This window comes from Pseudorca crassidens, chromosome 10 (assembly GCF_039906515.1).
Source record: "Pseudorca crassidens isolate mPseCra1 chromosome 10, mPseCra1.hap1, whole genome shotgun sequence".
Taxonomy (NCBI): domain Eukaryota; kingdom Metazoa; phylum Chordata; class Mammalia; order Artiodactyla; family Delphinidae; genus Pseudorca; species Pseudorca crassidens.
The window spans coordinates 68,700,161-68,718,761 of NC_090305.1; the positions used below are offsets into that span (position 1 = coordinate 68,700,161).

The 18,601-nt window shown below is 42.5% G+C and overlaps 2 protein-coding genes across 9 annotated transcripts in view; one reads left to right on the top strand and one right to left on the bottom strand.

Moving 5' to 3' along the window:
• Positions 1-14,671, bottom strand: part of RHOA (ras homolog family member A) — a 51,989-nt gene extending 37,318 nt beyond the window's left edge. Inside the window, exons 1-2 of one of the 3 annotated variants that reach the window (XM_067754416.1) lie at positions 14,480-14,671; positions 10,558-10,636 (exon numbers count right to left, since the gene is read on the bottom strand). The gene's annotated coding sequence lies outside the window, so the exon portion shown is untranslated. The remainder of the gene's footprint in view (positions 1-10,557; positions 10,637-14,479) is intronic. The other 2 variants (XM_067754415.1, XM_067754417.1) reach the window with 2 other exon arrangements.
• Positions 14,672-14,882: 211 nt separating this feature from the next.
• On the top strand, positions 14,883-18,470 carry TCTA (T cell leukemia translocation altered). 6 transcript variants are annotated; one of them, XR_010947032.1, is made up of 4 exons: positions 14,883-15,303; positions 15,607-15,709; positions 17,151-18,105; positions 18,264-18,470. XR_010947032.1 is itself a non-coding variant. In XM_067754420.1 (4 exons), the coding sequence occupies exons 1-3, from the start codon at positions 15,081-15,083 to the stop codon at positions 17,191-17,193; spliced, it is 369 nt and encodes a 122-aa protein (XP_067610521.1). In that variant the 5' UTR covers positions 14,883-15,080; the 3' UTR covers positions 17,194-17,230; positions 17,664-18,470. The 6 variants fall into 6 exon arrangements, 5 of the variants coding, with proteins under 5 accessions (XP_067610521.1, XP_067610522.1, XP_067610523.1 ...); XM_067754420.1 differs by having other exon boundaries at positions 17,151-17,230; positions 17,664-18,470; XM_067754421.1 differs by having other exon boundaries at positions 17,151-17,230; positions 17,849-18,470.
• The last annotated feature ends 131 nt before the right edge of the window (positions 18,471-18,601 follow it).

Genomic DNA, 18,601 nt, shown 5'->3' on the forward strand with positions numbered 1-18,601 from the left:
TGTTACTTTTGGGTTTCAAAATCTGAGTCCCATCCTGAGTGTGTCTCATGAGCATACAACATCTACTATATGGACTACCCCATAAAATCAGAAATATTCATTACATGGATAGGTCCCACATAGACTAGCCAAAGAAAAGATTCTATGAGAAATTAATTTCAGTTTTAGGTAGCAACAGAGTAGAAAGAAGGCAGTTTACAGTAGCAGTAAAGGAGCTATTGATACATTACCTGAAAGTTATCTTACTAGCTTTGTGCCCCTTTACAGTTTCCTTATCTGTCAGGTCTGGCATGAAGATTAAATAAGGTATTACACAAAAAGAGCTTACCTATTCTGAAAATAGGTCAATGTTCAATAAATGTGTGTCATCATTATTTAGGTCTTATTTTGTACAAATGGCAACTCCTTCCTTCAAATTCCAACTGTCCAGAATTGAAGACCAGTTTATAATATGGCCTGATCTGAAAGGAATGTTTTTCCTAAAATGAAACTTTTACCAGTCCAGCAAATAATTATTTTTCTAAAGTGCATATGCCATCCATACCTCTTTCCACCCTCTTCTTTCCCATTAAAGAAAAAGACTTAGCTTTTCTCTCACTGCCTACAAGTACAGGCCCACAATCCTTCATCCAAAAGCCTTGGGGTCAGATGTTTCTAAATTCAGAATTTTTCAGATTTAGAAAGGTAATATGATGCAAATGCCAAATATTCTGTAACACACCCAATGGGTTAATAGTTCTTCAGTGAAATAAGTAAATAGTCACACTAAGTAGGATAAAGACTACACAACTCATCAGTTCAGGTTTTGCCATCAAATGAGTCTGTGGTTTTTAGAACTTTCTGAATGGCAATTATGAAATCCTTAGTCCAATGTCAATCTGTTTTAAACACACAATCATATTCCTCTTAATACTTTCTAAGCACCTTTTGTAATGCCCTCAAGTCTGATTTTTCCATGACCAATAGCAATGATGTTATCTCAGAGAAATGGACTGAGCCCCTCCTGACATTAAAACAAAATAGGCTTTAAATTAGGTGAGTTGGGGGTTGGGTGTGTTAATTTTGATAACTTGTTTAGGGGCCACACATTTTACAATACTTATTTTCTTAGACTCACAGTTATTCTGCCTCTGAACACAATTTTTAGTTTATTTTTGGCAGATAAAGAGCCACCAAAGACTTTTGAGATGGTGCTACCAGGTTATAATGAATGCATTATATATACAGACATTTATTAGCCAAACATTCATTTTAAGCAGGCACAAAAAAGTTCTCAAGCCAAGAAACAGAAGTAGAAATAATTCAACTGAATAACTGTACTGTTTCTGCTAGATCAAGATCTTTACAATATTTTGGAAAGATAATGAATAAATTTCCATGCAGAGAAAATAATCACAGCTTGAAAAATTACTAATTCAGCATACTTGAGATAATTATAATTCTACCTCATAATTCTTCAATGGGACTAGTTACACAAAAGAAACAGTGATGACTACGGCAAGCTTTCTACTGTTTCTCAACCACCCAAGAAATAAAAGCATTTAACACCAGCATAGCTTTGGACATGACTTAATTTTTACTTTTTTACTGCATTCATTATTTTAAACACAGTGGACGCAACAGATTAGAAGTTGAGTTCATAAGACTTGTTAACATCCATATGCTTCAATTATGTAATACAGTTGAAATTTCATATTGTTTATTTCTCTCCCTAAAGAAGTTGTTACAAACAAATCAGTATTGTACATATGACTATTACAAAAGCAAAAATTGTCTAGTCTTTTGGAAACTAAACTTGACAACTTAAAAGGAAAATTTAAGATACATAAAAATCCTGTGAATTTCATTATGAAGGGTGATGATCCTAGTGTACATAATAACTTACCCCCAACCCTAGGTTTTGTCAATGTTAGTTTCTGTAGAAGGGAGTAGTGTCAATGCAAGAGGTGCAAAAAATATTTTGGATGAAATGTAGATGCAAAATGTCATATTGCAGATAAGGAAATGACTATAAATCCCAAGCCACTAACTTATAAAATTATAAAACCCGAGGCATACAACCACCCTTGGCCAAAACAATAAAATATCCTATAGCTGAGGATATTAAGCCATCTTTCTTCTGTCTTTCCTCTGCCCTGAATGAACGTCACCCACCCTTCCCCCACTTAGATAACTCATACTTAAAAGGCTAAGTCACTTTCTCTCAAGGCCTTCCCTGAGCCAACTTAAATCAGGTCCCTTAAGTACTCTGAGCATGTAACACTTCTCTCAGGACTTCCCTGGTGGCAAAGTGGTTAAGAATCTACCTGCTAATGCAGGGGACACGGGTTCAATCCCTGGTCCGGGAAGATCCCACATGCCGCGGAGCAACTAAGCCCGTGTGTCACAGCTACTGAGAATTCGCTCTAGATCCCGCGAGCTACAACTACTGAGTCCACGCGCCGCAACTACTGAAGCCTGCGCGCCTAGAGCCCGTGCTCCTCAACAAGAGAAGCCACCGCAATAAGAAGCCCGTGCACCGCAACGAAGAGTAGCCCCCACTCGCCGCCAACTAGAGAAAGCCCGCGCACAGCAACGAAGACCCAACGCAGCCAAAAATAAATACTTAAAATAAATAAATTTATTTTTTTTAAATTAGCATTAAAAAAAATTTCTCTCTACTTCACTCGTCACACCCCCTCCAAACTTTCTTCCTGCCAAACTCCAGTTAGTGTAAGAATCACCTCTTATTCACCATTGTTGGACAAGCACAGGCACAAGCATGTAACAGTTAAGTGTTCAAATAACCAATTCCAAAAAATACATTTCCCAGAGCAAAGAAGCTTATATAACCAATTTGCTCCATGCAAATTTTTAAAAGAAAACAAGTTACAAGATTAGCTGTGTACACCAATGGTGAGCTACCTCCTAAGACACAGTTGTAGTAGTTTAAGAATTCACCCTCATAGAATTACAGAAACCCCTCATATAATCAGGAACTTCAATCACCTGTAACAATGAGTGTTAAAACTCAGATCCTATGATCTTATTTGCTCTAATTTTACACAACTCTGCAAGTCTAACTGGCCAGTAGCTCAGTGCACAGTAGTTTAGAAAAATGCATGCTTGGCTGAGAAAGAGGTGTAGCCTATGACATGAAAGTAGAAAACCCTGTAAATCAGGCTTGGAAACGTAAAATGGGGAGGGAGGGAAGTGCCATTCAGGCCAGGCCAGAGTCCTAAAGCAGTGCAACATACTCCAAAGACAGACCTTAAAAATCCTCTAGGAGGGGACTTCCCTGGTGGTCCAGTGGGTAAGACTCCAAGCTCCCAATGCAGGGGGCCCGGGTTCCATCCCTGGTCGGGGAACTAGATCCTGCATGCATGACACAACTAAGAAGTCTGCATGCCGCAACTAAAGATCCCACATGGCGCAACTAGACCCGGCACAACCAAAATAAATATTTAAATAAATATTAAAAAAAACATCCTTTAGTTGCAAAGACCTCAATCATTATGCAGGGAAGTTTAAGGCCCAGATACTATAAGAGAAAATGAAGACATTCACTACAGGAATAAAACAAGTTCTAAAGCTTAAAGATGCAAGCTTCAGTTATCCAGAACACAAAGACACTATTTCAGTGGTTTAGGATCTCAAATTTTCTACAGGAGCCATACTTCCTGTACATAAATACACATGAATGAAAGTTTACAGGATGCCCTACAATGCACCCTCCTGAAGCAAAGCTATCAGGACTATAAAACAGAAAATAAAAGTCAAAATTCAGCCTTTTCTTCAGATAGTCCTAAAAGTAACAACCAAACCAGAATCAGATTTTTGTTCAAACAATAAACCTGGTTGAAAGGAAGTGTAGATTTTTCATAAGCACTCCCTTCTCCAGTACCCTCCTCCATTCCACTGCTTTGGTCCTTTGTTAAAATACACATACAAATGAACAGAATACATACTACTTCCTTAAGTCAGAGGAAGAAACTGTGTTTCAGTGCAATGGGCAGAAATCTGTCCTATCAACTCCAGGTTCACCCATACCTAGCACTGTGACTAGCACAATGGAAACACCATTAAACACTTGGGAAAGTAAGTTGAAAACATAAAGCCATTTATTTTGTTTATGGACTACATTGGAAACCTCTGGCAAGGAGGTGCGAACTACCATCTGTCCATTTGCTCATAATGAGCTTGAGCCTGGTACTATCAACATTATTTGGCCATCCTGATCAAGCAGTTGCCAAGGGTCAATGTCAGTTCAAAGGCCCTTGGAGACCAAGAGCAGCAGGCCTAAGGTACATAATAAGGGCAAGCAGAGGAGAACAAGAAAGCCTCCAATATACTGCCAAGTGGGAATCATCCCAGACTGAAATTCTTTGTGGGGTAGGGGGGAAAGAAACACTCCTGAGGGAACATACCTTCTGGCTTCCTAAATAGGAGCATCATATCACTGACCTCAAAATGTAAAAATTTCAAGGTGAAACTTAAATATTGGGTCGACAAAAAAGTTCGTTCGGGTTTTCCCGTAAGATGTCATGGAAAACCCGAACGAACTGTTTGTCCAACCAACAGATGCAAAGAATCAGGATTTGACCTTGTGCAACCTTCTTCTCCACTTACACTGTCCCCAAGACAATGCCTGTATGGAGAACTGACACATAGAGTAGAATGAACCAAAAGTCCCAAGCTGCCTAATGTCCTGTTGAGATGTTTCAGCAATGACAGTTCACAGACAGGCACTGTATTTTGGAATAAAAATCGCTATTCCTCTCAAGGTTCCACAACTAACAGACTGAAAACTCTTTAGGGTGGGGCCTGAACATCCATTTAAAAACCTTTTTTTTTTAAATTGAGGTGAAATTCACAGAGTATAAAGTTAACCTTTTTAAAGTGTATAATTCAGTGATATTTAGTACATTCACAATGTTGTGCGACCCCCAATTCTAAGTTCCAAAACATGTTCATCACCACCAAAGAAAACCCCACACCCACATTAAGCAGTCAGTCCTCAGTTTCCCATGCCCCCAACACCTGGCAACCACCAATCTGCTTTGTCTCTACAGATTTACCTATTCTAGATACTTCATATAAGTGAAATCATACAATATGTGGCCTTTTGTGTCTGGCTTCTTTTACTTAGCATAATGCTTTCAAGGTTCATCCACACAGTAGCATGTATCAGTGCTTCATTTAAAAAAATAGCTGAATAATATTCCATTGTATGTATATACCATATTTGTTTATCCATTCACCTGTTGATGGACATTTTGATTATTTCCACTTTTTGGGTATTTGAATAGTACTGCTATGAACTTTTTTTTTTTTTTTTGCGGTACGTGGGCCTCTCCCACTGCGGAGCACAGGTTCCAGACGCGCAGGCTCAGAGGCCATAACTCACGGGCCCAGCCGCTCCGCGGCATGTGGGATCTTCCCGGACTGGGGCACGAACCCATGTCCCCTGCATCAGCAGGTGGACTCTCAACCACTGCGCCACCAGGGAAGCCCTGCTATGAACATTTATGTGCAAGCATTTGTTTGAGTACCCGCTTTCAATTCTTTTAGGTATGCACCTAGGAGTCGTAAGGTAATTCTGTATTTAGCTATTTGAGGAACAGCCAAACTATTTTCCACAGTGTATACTTTTAACTATCTTGCCAAATAATCAACAAGACCTATTGTTAAGGGGAAAGAATAGATGTATAACAGTGTGATGTGCATTAGTTTGTATATAAAAAAGGGACACAGTATCTCTACAAGGATACATATGAAACAGTTACTTGGTTTATACACAGGAAACAGGTACAAGGTTTTCTCTGAAGCAAGAACCTTGGGAGGCAGAGATGTGAGAAAGGCTTGTTTTCATGCTCTACCCCTTTTGCCTTGCAATGAATATACATGCTTTACCAACCCCTTGCTCTAAAATACCTTTAAAGCTCCAAAGGAAGCAATACTCTGAGAGACGGACTGCACTCTAGGACAGGAAGAATATACACTTTTTATTATAAACATTACTGTATGATTTTATTTTTACCTAGTGCATTTTCCCCCTTTTATTGTGGTAAAATATATATAACAAAATTTACTATCCTAACCACTTTTAAGCGTACAGTGCAGTGGTATTAAATACAGTCACACTGTTGTGCAACTATCACCACCATCTATCCCCGTAACTCTTTTCATCTTGTAATCTGAAACTCTATACCCACTGTACATTAACACCCCGCCCCCCAGTATTCTTCTTCCCCCGCCAGACCCTGGCAACCACCATTCCACTTTGTCTCTATGGTTTTGACTACTCTAAGTATCTCGTGTAAGTGGAATCATATAGTATTTGCCGTTTTGTGACTCGCTTACATCAGTTAGCATAATGTCCTCAAGATTCATCATGTTGTAGCACATTGCAGAATTTCCTTCCTTTTTAAGGCTAAATAACATTCCATTGTATGTATATACCATATTTTGCGTATCCATTCATTCATTGGATGGTAGACACTTGGGTTGCTTCCTTGTTATAGCTAATGGGAATAATGCTGCTATGAACACAGGTGTACAAATATCTCTTCAAGATCCTGCTTTTAATTATTTGGGATATAAACCCAGAACTGAAATTTCTGGATCAGATGGTAATTCTATTTTTAATTTATTGAGGAGCCTCTATATTGTTTTCCATAGTGGCTGTACCATTTTACATTCCTGAGAACACTTGGTGTTTTCTGTTTTTTTGATACTTGCAGCCATCCTAATGGGCGTGAGGTGGCACCTCACTGTAGTTCTGACTTGTAATTCACAGTCCCAACAAGAATAAAGTACATATATTGTTTTAAATAAAAAACTAGTTAAAAATAGAAAATGGTTTTTTTTCACTTTTATTGGAGTATAGTTGCTTTACAATGTTGTGTTAGTTTCTACTGTACAGCAAAGTGAATCAGCTATACGTATACATATATCCCCTCTTTTTTGGATTTCCTTCCTATTTAGGACATCACAGAGCACTGAGTAGAGTTCCCTGTGCTATACAGTAGGTTCTCATTAGTTATCTATTTTATACATAGTATCAGTAGTGTATATAAGTCAATCCCAATCTCCCAATTCATCCAACGCCCCCCTAAAAATAGAAAACCTTAAAGCCTCCCAAGGAAATGTTCTGTATCTTGACTGGGTGGCAATTACACAGGTGTATATATTTACCAAAACGTACTAAACTGTTATTTAAATAAGTACATTTATGCAAATTACACCTCAACAAAGGTGATTTTTAAAAAAGCCTCCTGAAGTAATTCCAACTTTAGGAACTGGATCCCATGTTTAGGAATAGCCAGGTTTGCGAACCACTGTTCCTAAGCAACAGGGATCCAGTAGAGAGGCCTGTTTATTTCCCCCCAAATTAATTCTTAGGGTGCTATCCCCCCTCCAAAAAAATCACCTTCCAGATTAGATTAAAGTGTGATTACTAGGTACTACAAACTGTAACTTGAATAGTGAAAGTTAAAGAACTGAACCTGCATGTCTGGCACTGGGGCTAAGTGCTTCTCTCTCACTGAACCCTCACAGCACTCTGTTACCCCATTTTACAGAGAAGGAACTGGGTTACAAAGGGGTAACATTACTATCCAGAGTCATAAGCTGTCAAGTATAAGAGCTAGTACTTAACTGTCAGTTCTCTCCAGAGAGCCCATGCTCTTACCTAAGATATTCTATGGCCTTCCTTTTCTGAACTTAAGACCTTCAAAAGATAAAGTCTCCTTTGAATAACTTTAAAAGTTAAACAAAAGACTTCATCCAGAAAATAACTTTCCCACAAAAAACTCTAAACGCCAGTGTTTCCAACCAAACTGCCAAATCATGTAATAAAATTATCTCGTGACAAAAAACTGTACTGTTACAACATTAAATATCCACCTTAAACGTACTTCCTTCCTTAGGCCTCAAAACCTAAATAACAAATAATAGGGTTACCTAAAGGTACACTGGAAGAGTGGCCAAACATTTGCTCTCTGGGCCCATGGAAGAGGCACCAGGGGACAACTCATCTGCACTATATCAACTGAGACACAACTGCCATGGGAATAAGGTAAAAATAGCAGTGTACATATAACAAAAGTAGAACTTTCAACCATATGCTTAAAATCAAAGCACAAACAATTTTTTACAGTAATGGAATTGGGTCTCTGTATTTTACAGCAGCTAGGAACTTCAGAAAATAAAAACCTATCTTCTTTTATCCCTCTTCTTGCAAAAAACACATCAGTTTTTATGTGGGAACTGCTTCTGGGGCCTACTATTAAACTGATGAAGTGGTTCAAAACATTTTCCCGTTAAGTTTTAGGGCCTTCTGTCTTAGGGACTATGGTAAGGATGCAAGCTTAGCAAAATTGGAAAACTTAATTAATGTAAAATATAATTTCTAAAGAATAAGCCTGGGGCTTCTCTGGTGGCACAGTGGTTGAGAGTCCGCCTGATGATGCAGGGGACACGGGTTCGTGCCCCGGTCCAGGAAGATCCCACATGCCGCGGAGCGGCTGGGCCCAAGAGCCATGGCCGCTGAGCCTGTGCGTCCGGAGCCTGCGCTCCGCAACGGGAGAGGCCACAACAGTGAGAGGGCCGCGTACCGCAAAAAAAAAAAAAAAAATGATGGTAAAATCTAAGCCCAACATACTAACTCCTATAGTTAAACAAACAAAAGACAAGAAAAGAAAATGAAAACAAGAAACACGTGTTCCTCCTATTCAGTCAGGTGGCAGTAAAGAAATTCATGTAACTTTAAGCTTCCTACTAAAATCTTCATCACTCTGAAAGCAAACGGTCACTATATAAATACAATGCACTGATATCCTGAAAGAAAAATATACTTGAAGAATCTACCAGAGTTAGAACAAGTATTTCCAACAAGGGAGAAAACTAATATGCATTGAGCATTGTACTCTTCACATATTATTTCATCTAAAATTCCTATGAAATGGAAATCTTCATTTCATAGATGTAGGTGCTGAGGCTCAAAGAAATAAAATAACCTGCTTAAAGACAGACAGACAGATAGATACATAGATAGATAGATAGACAGACAGACAGACAGGCAGGCAGGCAAGCAGGAGGCAGGCAGGCAGGCAGGCAGGAGGCAGGCAGGCACACTGTCTGGCAGAATTCTTTTGTAATTACAGGGCCATCAGCCTTTCTGGTGAAACAAATCTGATGTAAGCAAACTTACAGAGCAAAAGCATAACCTTATTTTTGTTTTTAACTCAGTAATGTCAAAAATGAACAACTGAGAAAACAACTTTGAAATACAGTCTGCCCTCTTTTAAGAGAGGCCATCAATCAAACCACCCTAATGCATCACTCGAATCTGCTGAAAGAATTTCAAGCCTCATGGAACTGCAACAGAGTATCACGCCCAGTGGTGCTAGACCAGTTGCTGTCCTATGCCCAGCAGTTGCACTGGGCTAATCTCTTGCCATGGATCATCAGTATTCCCTACCAGAATAAAAATGAGCAGCGCTATTAATGTTTTTGTGATTATTAACCCCTGACGTGCTTTCCACTTTCTCGTCAGTGATATTGAGAAAAGCACATGAAATGATTCAAAATGTTCATGTTTTTAGGAATAAAGACATTGTAAAACAAAGAAAAAACTACCTGAGGGCAGGGACCTTCTTTGTTTTCTTCAAATGTGTCCCAGAACAGCACCTGCATATAGTAACTACTTGTTCAATGAATGAATAATGACAAGCTAGCTTGGCCATTCCTTTTACGATGCCAACCGTTAAGTTCAAAGCCAACCATAAGTTCAAAGCCAACCAAAACCACTACCGTTATATGACTTCCCTGCCAGGTAGCCTATCTCATCAAATGAGAATATTCATACTCTTAACAGCTCACTTCTTTATATACAGAGGTCCCTCAGACCCAAGGAGAACAAGAAGTAGTAGTCAAAATGGTACCAAACCAGGATACTCACATGGTATCAATAAAATTAAGATGATTCTATTTCCTTTATTTGTAATCGGTTTAAAATATCTGAATAGCCCCTGGATGGGCTATTACACCTGCTCTTAACATTCCTCTCAATGCTGACTCCTCTGGTAAGAAGGATTGTCCTCCAATCCTCATTCTCTGGTTGAATTATTTTCTACTGATAATTAGACATACCCAAAGCACAGGCTGTGCACAAACTATAAGATGACCAAACTACTCTACAGAAAAAACAAAAACTTAAAGAAATTTAAAAACAGAAGAATTAAGATGGGAGTGATCCAGAAGCGAGAGAAGTATGTGTATAATATGGTAAATACATCTCCTTAAAGATTAAGAGGTTAGGAAATATATCTTCATCTAAGAAGAAAAATATTGCTTAGAATAGAAATAGGAAGTTAGAGGAGTATCTTATAGAGAGAGGTTGGAAAATAAGACCAGAGAGAAAAGTTATGGAGTAAGATAACGATCTCAAGATTGGTGGAAAAGAAAATCATTAATAGTATTGCACCCACATTTCCTTAGAACTTACATTAATATATAATATATAATAATTATTTCTCTTCCATGGAGGAAGGGGAATGAAAGCTATTTACATACCTTACAAATGTGCTGCAAGACCCACAGCCTGTGTGGCAGAAGTTCTACAAAGTGCCTTGAACTTCTCAGATGAAAGGTACTATAAACACATTAAAAAAAAAATCAGGAATTATGTCTATTCATTTCACAAAGAAAAAAACAAAAGCACAGGATGTAAAATGGGCTTGCCCGAAGTTCTGTTAAGTAATTCAGAATCCAGAAGGGGGAAAGGCACAGAATTTAATTTTTACTGACACAGCATAAAATTTACCACTTTTAAACGTTTTGGCCTCCTTCACTTAACAAAATGCACACTATCAACTTTATTTTCTGAGTATTACAAATTAATGTTGCCCTTTTAAAAGCAAAAATCAAAAGCAGATGAATCCTACGCAAATTAATTTCCCAACATTATAAACATTTAACACACAGCATTACAAACACACAGCAAAGTTAAAAGAATTTTACAGTGAACACCTGTATGCCTACCACCCAGCCTACCAAGAACATCTGAATGACCTGCTTTATCAAATTACATTTCCTTTTTAATACAGGCATTACACAAAAATTAAAGACAACAGTCAGAAAATCAATGGATTCAAAAAACAGGCTGAAATCATTAGATTAAGGACATGAATAATATTAGGAAATCCTTCTGATACCTTTGTCAGAAATGGTCAGTATTAGTTTACTGTTTAAAGTCAAAATGGACTCAGATCTACCCCCTACTCTTGGTTAATGATTCTAATTGTTTAATATCAGATCGGATCATTATCCTGATTTTTTTTTTTAAATCTGATGATTAAAAAAAAATCCAAAGAACTTCCCATGTCCTAAAAGGTCCTACATGATGTGGTCCCTGCCCACCTCTCTAATTTCATTTTACCTCCCACTTTTCCCTTCACTCCACTCCAAACTTATTTCATTGGCTGCTTATGTTCTCCTCTTTCCCTTTACTTGAATATTAAATAAGATGCTATCACAAATATGCTTAAGCACATTTACTTTACCCACCCACTTAAAAAAAAAAAATCAAGCTCAATCTGGTATCAACTGCAAACTGGCTCCAATTTAACAGAGTATCTCATATTTTGATGATTATTAGCTATAAACATGTATTCATAATCATCTGGAGGAAGTACCAATAAACTCAGACCAACACCCAGAATGAGTAGCTTCAATGTCTATCTGATTTTCAGTCACATGACTACCATAATTATGAGTATACAAGGACTTAATACTTCAGCACCACAGATTAAAAATGAATCACTTGAAATAAACACTTGAAATAGGAATTTTACAGTAATTACTAACTTTGTACTGAGAATTTTAATTTATTAATCTCACAAGTACTTAACAATGAGCATGTCCCCAAAGAGCAGACTATAGTGAGACACATTAACACAAGTTTAAAATTTGGTTATCTTAATGTGAAGGTACAAGCAAATAGTTCTACAGGCCAGGTGCATAAAGGAATAAACTTAAGTCGTAAGGGAAGACGAAATACCTTTAGGGACCTTTTAAAACTGCAAATATATGTGATTAAAATCCAGTGATTATGTACCATTTATCATTATCACTAGTAGCCACAATGCAGTTAAACCCGAGGTGCTGTCTATAGAAGCCCAGCAAGCCCAAATTTGTGCTCTTACAAGTTGAAATATCAGTCTTTCTTCTGGCAAAGTTAACGTGACTCTCTCAGCTCCAGGACAATAAAGAAGGCCCAAAGTAGCAACCCACCTTCTCCAGTCACAGCGTGGACTCCACCCTATAGACAAGAAACACCTGAAGATCTACCTGTTTTTACTCTAATAACTTACACCCCCACATGACCAGGTTAAAGTTTTAAAAGGAGTTAACTGACAAACAAGGAATCAGGACTGAAAATACTCCAGCAAAACCACCACCACATACATATACACAGGAAACTATATTCTCAATATATACTGTTTCTCTCCATCCCACCTCAAATCAATAGTCAAAAGAGCCCACAGTTGCCCGATAACATCTTATCAGGGCCTAACTATGTTGGATTTGGAGCAGGGGAGTCTAGGCCTGCCTGTGGAAGAAGCTGGGTCCCTCAAGAAGACCAAAACACCTCACAGCAAGAACTAGCCCAAGCAGAGACCCTGTATATTCATTTACCTATTTCAATCAACTGCTGTAGGACCATCCAAATTACAGAAAGGAGAGTAAAAGCTTAAGAACTGAAATTTGCTTGGAAAAATTTTCAGATTCTCCCAATACATGAAAAATCAGCAATACATAAATGAAGAAACAGTTGGAATAAGTTGGAAGTCCTGAATTTCAGCTGACTCTAAGCAAGCTGTTTGGGAGTACATGGAGAAGATCTTACAGTGAAAATAGTTCTGGCTGGCACCTGACTAGACATATGACCTTGGGAAATTTACTTAAGTCTCTGGGACTCAGTTTCTCATCTGCAAATGGGGTTGGACTACAAGTCCTAAAGATTCCTTTCAGGTCTAAAATTCTTGATCAGTGAAAAAGTCAGTGGATTCCTCCTCTCTTCTTCCCTCTAGTACAGATATTTATGAGAACAGAGGCTATAAGTCTAGGACTAGACTTTGACTAAAACCAAGTTCCATCTTACATATATTTTTTGTTTGTTTTCTTCATCTTATATATTTTATGTCCCCAAGAGCCACTAGTGCTCTAAAAAAGTAAATAGAATTACTCAAGACAATTTATCAAAAGAGATCCCTCAAGTTATCCTTTACAATTAAGAATTAATGTTCTATTTCAGTCCAAACAATGTCACTTGTGCCAAATGCTCAAAGCAGCATCTCTCCCAATTTAGCCATGTCTAAAGTGACAATCAGGCAATGGTACATAAGCATTACACATCTGGGTGTGTGACACCAAGTGGCGGAAAAATTCTCACCACATACAACATTTAAAAGAATTTTTAAAGTATTTTTCCCCCTTCAGATCTGGCAGGAGTATAATCTGATCACACATCTGCAAGAAACATTTACTTCAATAAACTGTCTTAAACACAAAAAGAATCAAACGAGTTACCAACAGAAGTAAAAATTTAAAATAAGGATCATTAAGAAACACAAGTGAAACCAACTCTGGGAAAAAGAATGCCAACTTTCTATCATAAATTACTAAACATGGTTTTGACCAAATCAATTTGAGTGCAAATAGTACTATTTAGTGAACGTGTAACTGGATCCAACAGGTAACTAAGGACAGATGTCCAAGTGATTCCTAATCAAGGCAGTAATTTAGACTAAGCAAAATTGCAAATTAATACTTTATTTTGATGACACACAGTTTAAATCATGAAAAAATGTTCCTTTCAACTGGAAAATTCCCTTCTTTTAAATACCGAAAAATTCTAACCCTTAAGATTTCAACATTATATTTTACTTACACAATCTCAAAGCATACTGCATTAAAAACGAAAATACCCAAAACATAACTGGACTTCACGCAGTATAAAACGGTGATTCATGTTTCATGTTAAACGTAAAAGCCAAAATGGAGTTGTAAAGAGTTTCTTTCCTATTTCAACTCCAACAGCCACGCGCGCTTCACAGGGGCCGGCTGCCCAGCAGCTCGTGGGGCCCAGCTTAGAGCCCCCGCCCTGCCCGGCGCGGCCCTAGGAGAGGAAGCGACAGGGACCGAGAGCTGGCGGGCGGCTTGGGCTCCAGCAGGCCTGGCCGGGCGGGGGAAGGGGCGCGGGAGGCCGCGGGGCGCGCTTCCGGGGACTGCGCGGGCGGGGCCGTCGCTTCTGGAAGCGGGGCCTGGGTCCCCGGCCTGGGGTCAGCGTCAGGGGCCAGGGTCCTGGTGCTGCCGGCCGAGAGCAGCAGGTGGGGCGCGGCCACGGCGGGGCGGCGGCTGGCGGGCGGCCGGAAGAGTGCCGGGCGGGCGGGCCCGGGGCACCGCGGCGCCAGGAGGGAACCCTCTCGCTCACCTCAGGCGACGACTCCGAGTCCGGCCTCTCCGCGCCGAGGACTCCCGTCCGCGACTCGCAAGCTCGAAGACTACGGCGGGTGGCTGAAGAGGCTGCGGCGGACTAACGAGAGAACCGACGGAGAGCAACGAGCGGGGAGCGCGAGAAAGCAAGAGCGGGCGGCGACGGCGGCGGGAGGGCGGGGAGAGACGTGCGCGCCCCCGTGTGCCCAGCGGGCTCGAGCCGGCCCCAGTCGCGGCCCCGCGCACGCGCGCGCACTCCCTGCTCAGCCACGATTGCTTAGGAGCGTGTCCACACCCTAAAAGCAAGACTCTTAACCAATCATTGCAGCCGCGTGGGGCATCATGGGAACTCCTGGGCTATAAAAGACCTGGTTGCTATTTTATACTCCTCGAGTCACTCATCCTTTAAGCAGGGTGGGGCTAAGTGCGCGTGCGCGGTTTTAACACTCCTCCCCAAACTGCCAACTCTTCGCGCAAGCGGGGTAGACGCGCCTTCCGTGGGTTTACGCGTGCGCACTAGCGGACCTGGCTCCGGAAGACCAGACGCCTGCGCAGTGGGGACTACGGTGACAGTCCCCTGGCTGGGACGCCGGCCCGTCATGGCGGAGCCTTGGTCTGGGCAGTCCTTGCAGGCTCTGCCGGCCACGGTGCTGGGCGCTCTGGGCGCCCTCGGCAGCGAGTTCCTGCTGGAGTGGGAGGCGCAGGACATGCGCGTGACCCTCTTCAAACTGCTGCTGCTTTGGTTGGTGTTAAGTCTCCTGAGCATCCAGCTGGCGTGGGGGTTCTACGGGAGTACGGTGACCGGGCTGTATCACCGGCCAGGTGAGACGATCCACCAACTTCCGTGGGCCGGCCACCCCCTCCCCCACCGACTGTACCTTTGGGCTCCCCAGAACCCCCCCCAGACTACCAGTGGGTCCCCTGAGAACCTCATCACAACAACGCTGTACCCTGACCCATGTCAACATACCATTTCACGCCAGAAACCCCACCAGTCCACCCGTCACATATAAATTCCTTTCAACCCCCGTCAGACAATATCACTAGTCCCTTAGGGCCTCCACTACACTCTCCATCAAACAATACCACTGGCCTCTAACCTGACCTGGGCTGATGCCTGCTCAGATACCCACCCCCAGCTTGCTGCAGCTCTGGATGTGTTCCTGCCCCCAGGTCTGGGCGGCCAGAACGGATCCACACCTGATGGCTCCACGCATTTCCCTTCCTGGTGAGTAAATCTACTCCTATGTCTACCCCATGCTTAGCAGGCAGAGGCCACCCCTGAGCTGAGGACAGGGGAAGGGAGTTCTCAGGGTAGGAGGCCACCAGCTTTGCAGCAAATCCCAGGGTCTGCACTAGAGCTCAGGCTTCAAGTGACATCGATGTCTGAACAGCCCATCTGTATGCTGTTCAGTAACCTGTGCGGTGGGTGGCATTATTGTCACAATTTCAGAGATGTAGTGGCAACTGCACTGTAAGAGATGTAGAGATTCCACTGCACTGTAAGCCCCTCAGTTGGAAAGGCAGGAGCCTCTGTCCTTAGTGCACTGACTGAACTCATCAGATCAGCCTTCTAATCTGTAAAACATGAACTCACTAATCAGAGCATTCATTCAGTTGATCTCTGAGCTCCTACCACATGGCAGGGGCCACACTAGGTCCAGAGAACAAGAACAACCCAGGCCCTGCTCACAGGTGGAACCAGAGATTTAAAAGGGGAGAGCAGAACCTAGTGGCAGGGCAGGAATAAAGGCGCAGATGTAGAGAACGGACTTGAGGACACGGCGGGGAAGGGGAAGCAGGGACGAAGTGAGAGAGTAGCATTGACATATATACACTACCAAATGTAAAATGGATGGCTAGCGGGAAGCTGCTGCATAGCACAGGGAGATCAGCTCAATGCTTTGTGATGACCTAGAGGGGTGGGACAGGGAGGGTGGGAGGGAGGCTCAAGAGGGAGGGGTTATGGGGATATATAAGTATATATATAGCTGATTCACTTTGCTGTACAGCAGAAACTAACACAACATTGTAAAGCAATTATACTCCAATAAAGATATTTAAAAAATTTTTTTAATAAATAAAAGGGGAGGGCAGCAGTGCAGAGGCAAGGGTCATCAGAGCTGGTATCTTCCAAGTCAGACACCTAAGCTGAGGGCAAAGGCTAGGGGTGTACCAAGCAAAGAGAATGGACAGAACAAGGCCTAGAGGCAAGAACAAGGGTGACATATTGGAAGGATAGACAAGGCTGTGACGCTGGAGCTCAAACATAAAGGCATGAAGGGACCTGGAATACCCTATCCCAAGTCTCAAGGAGCTATTGGACTCAGCAAAGCCATGGCCTGACCGAATTTGCTTTTATAACTGCCTGCTTTATGGCAAATAGGTAAAGGTGTCCAATAGAGAGGGCAAGAGGCCAATTAGGAGGCCTGCCACTGCACAGGTTTCTGTCCTTGGCAACTGGCGAAGGATGGGAGCACCATTCACAAAGTGGAGAAGCAGGAGGAAGAATAAGTCTGCAGGGGAAAGTGATGGACCCAATGAGGGCTGTGGAAGCTCAGCAGAGAGGTCTAGGTTATAGTGTGGCCTTACTGAGCCCAGCTCAGCCCCCACAAGGGGACTGTTATGCTGTCCACGGAATAACCCCTCTTCTCTTCTATCACTTTCAGGGAAACAGCAGCAAATGAACCTCTTAAAACCCACAGAGAATAAGGGAAGGCAGCAGAGGGGTCTCCAGGAACATCACCAGGTCTGCTGGCTCCCATACTGGGTTCTGCTGCTGCCCAGACCCCAGGGACGACTGCAGCGGGGGTAGAGGTTGGGGGCAGGGAGTATGCCAGTGCTTGCAGGGCTGGGCCTCCACTGCCCTTGGTCTTGCCTCCAGCAGCCCCAGGCATTGGGCCAGTAAAGAGTTTGCCTGTACCCTGATCTGGGTGGCTTAAGGAGAGAAGGCATGCTTCTCCTTTCAGGGGTCAGCTCAGAAGCCTCTGGGTTGGGGAGGGCAACAGTCCATTTTCTGTCTTGGCTTTTTCCTGTTCCTCTTCCCATCCCCCTGGGATGTGACCCTGTAGAGATTTGTCCCTGGGAGGAAGCCTGAGGTTGACCAGCTCTGAGATTTGTAAGGCAGGTCTGTTTTCCCCTAAGCCTGGGGTTTCCTTTATTTGGTTTTGCTTTGTTGGCAGGGACCCAGGGAATCCTGGCCTGGACACAGCCTTATATTTTATGGTTACTTAGCTGGCCATTCAAGTATAAGACAGTGGACACCAAACACCCACCTCCTTTGGCTCATCCTGAGCTCTCCAGGCTATGAGTCAGGCTATATAAGTTGTCTTTTCATTGTACTCATATTCCTCTTAACCCCTCCCAGAAGGAAGCTGGGTACCTAGAAGTGGCTGAGTCCCAGGGGTGAACTCCCATCTCCACTGCTTAAGTGCCTGTGGGGTTGTGGATCTGTACCCTGCCCCTCAAAGGGACATACTGAGCTGTTTAGTGCAAAGCGGCCCCATCGTGCCCTGCAGCCTCACCACTTCCCATCTTGACCTGGAACCAGAGGAGCTTCGTTCTAAGAGCCCACAGGCTAGGCAGGCCTGCCACTTCCACAGTGAGCCAAGGGAACTTATAAAGGTATAAGTGGCAAACACCAGTTCCTGAAAGCAGTGTGGCCCTAGACCTGCCTGCTTCCCTGATGGACATACTTCTGCCTGCTTCTGCTGGGCCAGCAGCTACCTCAATGTCCCACTGCTTCCTTCCTCTCTGTTAAATGTCACATTTCCATCTGGCAGCCTTTGCCTAGGCTGTCTTTGCAGAGTGCACTGGAGTAGGACTATGCTGAGCTCATGCACGAGTACTCCGGAGTATCTTCTGGCTGGTGGGATGATGGTTCTGCAGCCCCAGGCCTACGCACTGACAACAAACACCACACTCAGAATTGGTCCCATATTTCACCCCAGGCTCAACTGAGGATGTGGCTTATTAAACATGGAAGTGCATCAGCTGTGTGGTTATTGACAGGACAGTGTGCACGCACAGGGGAAACTGGAGACGGAACACCCTGGGGGCTGTTGCCCCTGAGCACCCAGAATACAACTTGCAGAGGTGGAGAGGTGATGCCATCTCCCTG